At 45.6% G+C, this 9934-nt stretch overlaps 1 protein-coding gene across 1 annotated transcript in view; it reads left to right on the top strand.

Annotated features, from left to right (window-relative positions):
- Window positions 1-257: 257 nt before the first annotated feature.
- Window positions 258-9934, top strand: part of LOC122535347 (zinc finger protein 768-like) — a 79701-nt gene continuing 70024 nt past the window's right edge. Inside the window, exon 1 of the mRNA XM_043666820.1 lies at window positions 258-828. Coding sequence (XP_043522755.1) covers window positions 769-828 — 60 coding nt within the window. The 5' untranslated portion in view covers window positions 258-768. The remainder of the gene's footprint in view (window positions 829-9934) is intronic.

Raw genomic sequence — 9934 nt, 5'->3', positions numbered from 1 at the left:
ACCCGATGCAACACGTACTCTACTTTGTGCATTATGGCGTGGATGCGTTTCTCGAACAGGGGTGGCGAAACTGTTACCAAGCCACGCGGGAGGGGGAGGGAGGGAGGGGAAAGGTGCAGAAGAGGAGGGGGAGATTGAGAGAAGAAAAACAAGGGGGTTCGTCCTTGGTTTCCTCGATTCGAGTTCGAGTGCCGGAACAAGCAAGGGAGGAGTCCATGAGTCGGTGACGTCGATGAGGAAGCGGAGGAGGAGGAGGAGAAGAAGAAAAGGGGAGGAGAGGAGAGGAGAGAGAGAGAGAGAAAGAGAGAAAGAGAGAGGAATCACGACGTGGCGTGGGAATCAGAAGGGAGAGACCGCCTCGCCACCCCTCTTTTCAGTTCCCTTCAGGGGGCGAGTTTTGCAACCTCGAGGACGCAGTTGCTTAGCATCGTAATCGCTGCCACTGCCGCGTAGTCGCACTCCGCGTGGGCTACCACCAACAACGTGCCGCGTTTTTTCTCATGGTCGCGAATTCGTCGATCTCGTTGCTGAGAGACTGTATCATCCCGCCTACACGATTCGCGACACGTGGTTTATTTTGTTCGCTTGGGGGACAATTGATCGGTGATTTGAAATTTCACGAGAACAGAGGATGGTTGCGAGAATAACAGTGAACGAAGGATAGTTTGATTTAAAGTGTGACAAGAGAGTGGTTCGAAAAATTATTCAATGAATATACGACAGATATTGGCGAACGATCAGTAACGGAATTTCAGCGATGGTGTTAGAATGGTGGAACTGACGTATCCCGCGGGAACCGAAGAAAAACAAGAGAAAAGGCTCAAAGTGGTAAGTAGAGACTTCCTTTCTGCTTCGTCGTGTCCACTCCGTGAACATTTTTCGAACTTTCCCTCCGAAGTGTCCCACCTATGCTCGAACCCGATACGCGCCGGTCGTACGTGTCATTCACGAGGTGATCTCCACCCGAGTCACACGAGCGGAGAAGCGGCACGAAAAACCGAGTGGAGCGACCCGGAGAAAAACGAGAACGACGACGGACACGGTCGTTCCAGTGGCTGGGCAGGAAAGCGCGCGCGGGGAAGACCCGCGTTGTGCCCCGCGCGAACCACTCGCGGTAGGGGAAAGAGGAACGAGGGGAAGCGATCCCCTCTTCTGATGAACCTCTCTCTCCCCCACCATCGACCCGTGTCGCGTGTCCTACCTCCCACTCCTCCTACCACACGTACCGTACACCGACGCGAATCGACGAGAGATGCACACACAGCCGTGCGTGCACTGGGGAACGAAGAAAGAGTCGGTCGTGTGCATCTGCGAGAGCGGTTGCTGTTGGTGCGTAGTGTTGGCGTGCCTTTGGAGAGGGACAAGGACGTTGGTGGCCGGGTAAGAGAGAAGGAAAAAAAAAGGGGTGGTACTGTAGGTGGGTTAAGGGGTGGAGGGGTGGAAGAAGAAGGAAGGTGGTGTGGAGACAGAGAGAAAGAGAGGAGAGTGAGAGCATAGAGGGTACACGGACCGGTGTGCGCGGCGAGGGGAGGGGGAGAGGAAGGAACATCGTACGTGTTTCGAGGTGCACGCACGGCACTCGTGTGTTGGCGGCCACCACACGTGTGGCGATACAGAGAGAAAGAGTGAGCGAGAAAGAGAGAAAGAGAGAGAGAGAGAGAGAGAGAAAGAGAGAGATACGCACACACACGACCGAAGAGAGGACGAGAAGAAGAGACGAAGGAGAGAGAGGTGACCCTCCTCAGGGGCTTTAGTTGCCGACTGTCCGCTACTACGCGCGGTGTTACGCCATCCTCATCGCGTTGCCCTTCTCCATCGTCTTCTCTTCTCACTGCCTCCTCTTGTACCCGTCCTCTTGCTCGTTCTCCGTCTCTCTCACCTGTTGCCGCGCGCGATTTCTTTCAATCCGCGATTTTTCGCCCGTCCCGCGAATCGAATCGACGCGACACTCGCCCGATCACTTTGCAACGCACACATTTCGTTCGGAGGATGATCGGGGGTTGACTGTCCCGCAGAGGCCAGGTCGAGCCTTGAACGAGCTACGCGCCCAGTGAATAAAGTCGAGAAGGAGGAGGAAGAAGAAGTATCTTCTTGCACGCGGTGGATCGAATTCGTGGAAAGGGTGACAAAGTGATGGAATGTTTATGTCGTGAAACTATATCGGGAGGAGAGGTGTTTGAATAACAGACAGCGATCCCGAGGGAAGAAGAAGGATGTCGAGGATCCAAAGGTCGTGGTTATATTGACAACAGTAACGACAGACACTTCGAATCATATTCCTCGAACGCGTCGGTGTACGCGTACATATTGTTATCTGTATAATAGAATTCCATGAATTTTGCCTGTTCCTTGATTCCCTAGCACTTGTGACATGGTGACCGACAATATTATGAGAACGTTGAATAAACGAGGCGGTGAAGAAAAGTCGGTGTGAAAGTCTGGAACTACGAATAAGGTAGTTATCGGAGTAGCGTTCGAACGAGAAGGATCGATTGTAAACATAAGGCGAGCGCGATGTTCGCTACCCTTCATAAAATCAAGAATTGAAACGATCTAAATCGGAGCGTATCACACGAATATTCGTGCGTATCTACGTTCGATTTATATTTCTACCGGAGCACGATCGATTATGTAAAAATGCTGGGAGGATGTTCGAGATACGTAGCGAGATACGTAAACAAGTTCAATGAAACGAGTGAAGTGGAGTGATAGAAGTGACGTGTGCCTGGTCGAGCGCGTCTCTCGTCGCCACGATTGAACGACCGTCGACCGACAAATCCACGCTGCCGTCTGCACAAGAGGTGAGATTATATTCCACCATTTGCATCGAAATCACCTAACCTCTACGATTAACGCACTTCCCTTCGCGGATTTTCCAGCTTAACTTCTCTCCCCTGTAACGTGGAGTTTAACCTTTAAACCGTCTCGTTTACAATTATGACCTCGTTGTTCCATTATAACCCGCGGAACACCACCTCCCAATTAACCCGTTACAAAGCAAGCACCGTAAAATATTACGTATTTCCCCAACCCCCCTTGGAGAGTCGTTTCGCGTTCGTGTGTAGAAACGCGCACGGGCTAGATCCGTAGCACGAACGGTTGTCGTCGTTCAAGCTGCTGAACGCAACGTCGGTAGTAGTTTTATCAGAGTCAACTATCGACAGACGTGGCGTGCTAATTGCCGCGAGACGGGGGTGGAATGCCAGGCTTAACGAGTCGAGTCGTCGTTAAGACGAACGGTTGTTTTGCTTATCGGGAATTGCTAATTACCGCCACGGTCATCTCGCGGTATCTCGCTTTCCATCGCCGATATCACGTGCTCCTCTCTGTCGTGGTTATTAAATCACCCCTTTGTCTTTCCCACCCCTGCCTCCTCCCCGTTACGTTCACTCTGACGCGAAACCGCGTTACGACGACTGGAGAACGAGCGACGTAAAGCCGTCAACGAGATAAAGGCGTCAACTTTACGACATCTTTTCGCTGAATGCCATTTCACCTGAGAAAGAATACCTTTCGATCGATATCGCTTACCGTGGAGCGTTTTACCAAGGGCGACGGGTTCAACGAGGGGTAACAAAAGCATTTAACGAGCAAACGGCAAAATAAATGGCGACGGCATTAGCTCGCGAATTGTCGTCGGGAATTGATGTATCTAACGCATAGCTTTGTTTTCTTCGTCCATCTGTTATCAACAGATTGTGGACTTTTATGGATATTCATATTCTGTAGAAATACATTCGAAGAAATTAGTTCAAGTCGTGACTACAACGGATATTTTGTATTATTCTTGCATATTATGGAATTTAATTTAATGCCATTCCTAACCTTCTTGAAAAGAGATATGAGACGTAAAATAAAATTTTGTATAGCCAGCGCAACATAAATAGTCATCTAGTACCCAACGATAAATACCATTTGAGGGTTAATATACCGCCAGTCTTGTCATATAGATTTGATTATCGTCGACTAAGTTTTTTAAGAAAAATGTGCTTATGAGAGGCACGAGAGAGAAAGAGAGAGAGAGAGAGAGAGAGAGAGAGAGAGAGAGACTCTGAGAAAAATTATAGTTTAGTAACATTTTATGAAGTTTCGAATCGATAACTTCCCGGTGTCAGTACGCCAGTACCAACGACTATAAATCACGTGCCAGAGTACGCGAGGTAGAAAGAGAAAAAAGGTAAAAGACGAGATAGTGGCAATATAATGTAGACATGCGTGCCACGGGTAACGTATAATAACGACACTTTCATAATTCACGCGCGCGCGCGCGCGCGCGCATACGCGATTCAAGCGTTACGTAACTAATGCGACAAATATCCGTGGAACGTCGCTGAATCGGTGAACCAGTCGACGCGCGATTCTACGATTTTCTTTCATCGACGAATCGTCGCTATTCTACTTCACAATACTTCGAGTCACATCTGTATTACCACTCGTAAATACTTGGGCTATTAAATTATAAGACTGACTTTTAGAGGATCGGAAAAAGAACAATTGAAGATGATTTAAGTGAGTTGAAATGTGTGCCTGTTCTGTATTGGAATTTGAAAGTGAGAAATGTGTTTCGTAAGTTTCATAAAGTATCAAAAGTAGGTATCCGTTACACGAACGATAGATACAGACACATTCCTTGCTCTACTCTCAACTTGGAAGATCATTTGGAATCAATTCGTGAGAAGCAAGCGATTGACAGTAGAGGAACATTCTTTCATTGTAAAAAATCGAAAATGCAACAAAAATACTTCTGCTAAAGATGTTAGAGTAGATTCAAAAAAAGTAATGACTTCCTTAGTGTAGAAATATTTCGCTTATGATGCTATTCCGAGAATTGAGACAGTAATTAATTTACAAATCTTTTTAAATCAAGATATAATTAAATAAAAATATGTTTCATTTAAAAAACACAAAGGGTGCTGCGAAATTCTGAGTCAAGTGAAACATGAGTTTTTCATCTGCAGCCAACTGCGTCCCTGTGTATTCAACAGAAATGCAACAATGCAATTGTTACCGTGGACTAACAAGCCCGTGTCCCTACAGCCATTAGCAAGCTATTAATGACTTTGATTAATTGGCAAGTCTACTTGGCTCTCTCTGGGTACACGGCTACCTAATAAGACATCTCGTAATCACCCGCGTAGGAAGCTGCACCGGTACATTATCACCATTAATTAACTTATTTTCGAGGAAGCGGGTTGTCAATGCCGGCAGCGTTCAACATAGGCGAGCACCTGACCGGGATACGAGCGCGTAATCGGTTTGATCCTCGGCGCGCGGCAGGATAATATACCCCGGTGCGACACAGGACAGTTAGAAAACCGAGGCATTAAAATACACGGAGAAGCGGTCAGCATGTTACCGGTCGTAAAGAAATTCTGAGACTGACATCGCCACGACTAACATTGTAACCCTGGCTGGTATTCCAGTAGCATAGCAACTAGCGACCGGCGTGCCGGCACCGGTATTTATTACGAGGGCTACGTAACGCGCGCCGCGTAGACGCGCGAGCAGTCGTCTCGCGTGCCCGAAGTCGTTCGTGTATTACAGTGCACGAGGGGCCGCGTCTTTGATTTTACATGCAACGCGGCTGAGTTATTCCACTCTTCCTCTCTCTGTCTGTCTCCCTGTCTGTCTGCCTCTTTCTTTAAACGAACATAATTACTTCGGAAATTACCGCTTTAAAAAATTGGCTAATAACGACCGTTCCTGCGGAACGCGAGGCTAGATACTGATCGAGCCTGTTTCCTGTAGCCTGCGAGTTCAAAGACGAGTCCGTACGTCGCCGCTCGGAGGAAACAAGGTTGGAAAATTTCTTCGCGCATGCAGGCACAAACTCTGCAACTATTCTCTCTCTCTCTCTCTCTCTCTCTCTCTCTCTTTCTCTCTCTCTCTCTTGGATAACTTAGATGCGTATCGTCCTGTTTCCTGAAAATCCTCTGCTCGTTCGATGATTCGTTTCTTTCGTCCGCTCCAAGAGTCTTGTCGTGCGGGAATTGAACGCGCGTCGAAATTGATTGACGAATTTGCGATTAAATATAGATGATTGTGCGTAGGTGGGCAGAAGATGGAGTTGATCGAGTGCGTAAATTGAAAAGTAATCCGATACACAGAAATGACGATGTCACTCTGCTTTTTTTAAACATATCGTGTTTGTAATCGCTTTTCTACGATGAAATAATTTACGGCAAATATTCTCGCAAGTGTCGAATTCGACGATTTTTTACATTTTTATTCACGTTGTAATAAGTTTCTATTTTTTCTAAGCGGTATATAACGTCTAATTATTATATTATAATATAACATTATATACATTACTATAATTATATTATAATATAACATTGCAGAGTGTATATTGCGTAGATACTTTTAAGGAATGTTAATCATTCGAATTCGGTAATGCGAACGCTCTTGTAACTCACAATAGTGTATCGTTCATTTCTTGAATATTACTCGCATATTCTTAGATATAGTTGTACTGGAATTAAGAAATTAATACAAGAGTTGATCACTTCGAACCCTAAGAGGCTCGTATCTGACGTATTCATCGAAGCAACATGTTTCTTCACGCGTTCTCTACAACCATAGCATTGCTTGCTGGCGGATCTACCGACTCGCGTGCGCTACGTCAGCGCGCGATAAACGCGCATAATGAAAAGGCACTTGCGCGTTTAGATGGCGAACGAGTCTCTCGATTTTTGCCAACGATCATTAAGCATTCCTGAATTATTCGACGTACGCGTAAGTGCGTACGCAAAGCTAGTAAAAATTGTGCTGTTGTATATCGCCTGTAGCAAAAAATTTGAACCATTTCTTGAACGTCTGAGAACATCTTGGTCGTCGCTAGTGTCTTAGATTTCTTCAAAGTATCTGTCTGAACATTTCTTTTCTTTAACATTTCATATTGGTAATACCATTCGAACAAACTCTCAACAGTTTTGAAGAACGAGTCAAGAACTACTCTCGAGCGTTTTTAACACTAGAACTACGGAAATAGTGAAACTGACCAGTTCAGAATTTTCGTTTGGAATTTTACAGTTATAAAACGGTGTGTTCTAGAGATTTAAACGATATTTTGTAAAACATATAATTAAAAGCTTGCGTATGCCGAAGCTTCTTTTTTATTATTACTTTTTTTATTTTAATAGCCTCTGATAGAAACTTCTTATCTCAGTCGTCGATAGTTCTAGCGTTCGAATCAATTTGTCATCGAATCGTACAATATAGAACTCAAAGTGTCTCGGATCCCATCGCTAGTTCTGACGTTCTTCTTGCAACCAATAGGCAGATACAATTTCGCTGTCCAACGCGTCGTGAAAGAATGCCAACGCCGCCGTAACCCTCAGGTCTCTTCCTGCACCGGTAGCGCCGTGACTAGTGGTTGGATGTAGCCGACCTTCTATATCCGTCGTATATCACCATGCAGCACTGTTGCGTGCACGAGCTCGTTCGTCGCCGTGGCGACACGAACGCGAGCACCGGCTCGCGCGTACCGAGTTACGTACACGCGTGCTGCGCGCAAAGAACGCGTGTGCGTGTACACGCGTACCCCCAGAGGAGACAGATGCATAGCGCGCACGCATTTACATCTCGACACGCGAGACCCCTCCGGAGCCTTTTCTCTTTCCCTCCTCTGTCCCTCTTTCTGTTTATAGTTGTCGCGCTTTCCTCGTGCACGCTCTCCGCGCGCGCAAGTATACACTCGTTCGGCTCTATTCTATGGTGAACCACTCCGAAACCTATTGTTCCGCGTTGAAGGATCAGTTTGCGCGGGACATCGAGCTTCTTGTCTTGGCTGACGAAGTTAATGCGAATTTGGCCACTCGGAGCGGGTTGTTGTCTGTATGAACATTTGGATCAAGTCCACTCATCATTTTCTCGAAACAGCAGTTGGACGATCGAGAAATTTTGATTATCCAGTTGAAAGTCTTTCTGCGACTTCTGGGACACGAGATATTCTAATCTGATTCTAATCACGGTGAAAAGAGACGTGCGCACTGTGAGGACAGAAATTGCAAATTCGATCATCCCAGGAGCAGCTGGCCTAAAATTGAACCGAAAGAAACGACTGTCCTAGACGTTAAATTCTCGATCGTGCATGGTGAAGGAAGATGGCCGGAGCAGACAGACAAACGGAAAGAGAGAGATTGACAGGCGGAAGGTTCTGGTTGTCCAAAAGATTACGACGCCGGTAGCACGTGCCCCATTCAAGACACCCCGAAGGGGAGCCACCCTCGTAACTTAACCTAACCTAATCCAACCTCCTCCTTGCCGTGGCTATTCAGACTGTGACGAAGCAGGCTTCTTTGTGAACCAGGTTCAATCCAAGAGCCAGCCGATTCAAACGTCTCTCCTCTCTTCCTTCTTCTTTTTCCTCTCCCCCAATCGTGGCTTTCTCCCTTTTTTTTTTTTTTTTTTTTATCGCGCCACACATCAGGAAGTTAATATAACGTCTGTCCTTCGGAGCTCTTCGAGCTCCCGATTCTCGAATTCAGACGGCCAATTAGGATGAAATAACAAGACGAGAGAAAGCGAGAGAGAAAGAAACGCGAGACCAGCTAATTACTCGTGCTCTGGATGAAGATAATTCGTTCTACGCGATCGATGACTTGACATTGGAATAATCGGAATTCACGAAATTGCTGATTTATTATTTTTAGAGTAGAAATTCGAGTGAGAATAGTTTGAGAAATGATTAAATTAAAGTTATCGGAATTTTCGAAAATTTTCGTAGAAATTTTATAAATTTACCACTAAAAAATAAGAATGTCATTGCTTTGCTTAAATCTTAATCTGCTCTAAATGTTCAAGTAGAAGCATACGACTGAAGTTTTATTTTATATTTAAATTTTTTTCAATATATATACTGACCTCATTTTAATTTCCTTGATTTTTACACATCACCGAGAGCTACACGTTCGCCGTTAAAAATTTAAAAAAATTCTCAAATTGGCTCTTAATTGCAACGGGCGCGTAAATATCGCGTGAAAGGTATCAAAGTATCCATCTCGCTCGTTCATCGCGCCCGTCTGTTATTATTTTCAATATTTCAAACGGCAACGATCTTTAATAAACGTCGAGGAAGATCGGCTACAGTTTTCGTGTCTCTGTCCATCACACAGTCGCTTCTTCAAAGGTCGGCTTACATATCGGGAGCCGGGCAATTTGTCAGTGGCAAACGGTTTCACGCTCCTTCGTGTACATAAATCACAGGAAGTTTCGGATAGTTGGGCTGTTTACACGCCCTTCAGAGTCCATGGGACTCCATTTTACGAGCGTCTCGTGAAACGAGTGTCCTACGTTTGGCGACTCGCTTGTTCTTTCGAGTTTTCTTCGCGAGGGGGAGGCGAGCAGAACGAAATGATTTTGAATAGGACACGGCCACCCGCCGTTGCTGTTTGCTCCATTTCAGAACGACGACAATGCTAACACGCCTACGGCTTGTAACCAACACCAATGCCACTGACCACTCACTGACCAGTCGAAAACGATGTACACCAGGCTCGTATCTCGTCCTTCAACAACAGGAAGAAGAAACGGTTTTTCCAAGCGAACGAAGGATTTTACGACCTTTTATTTAATCGGGTTACGGTCACTTTTACGGCCGTTTCAAAGGCATGTGCCTAGAACTGACGTTTAATCGCGTGAATTTATTTTGTCACGTGTACTTTTCGGCGTGGAAAAGATCCGCACTGGAAAGTATCGTGTACAATTTTCTATGAAAATTGATTTACCGCAATTACTCGATCACTCGTGCACGTAATGAATTTCTTCTTTGCCTTCTTTTACTAGTAACTACTTCAGAAAGAAGTCTCGTTAAACGTCGGTAATCAGTCATTATATTTTTGAAGCGTTGAACTCGCTCATTTTCTCGATTAACTTGTTCGCTGGATGTTGGATAACCGTTACTTACAATACTGAGTATTAATACATAATCTTT

Source organism: Frieseomelitta varia, unplaced genomic scaffold (genome assembly GCF_011392965.1).
Source record: "Frieseomelitta varia isolate USP_RPSP 00005682 unplaced genomic scaffold, Fvar_1.2 scaffold_706, whole genome shotgun sequence".
Taxonomy (NCBI): Eukaryota; Metazoa; Arthropoda; class Insecta; order Hymenoptera; family Apidae; genus Frieseomelitta; species Frieseomelitta varia.
The sequence above is the reverse complement of the archived record's forward strand: the minus strand, read 5'-3'. Positions and strand labels throughout refer to the sequence as shown.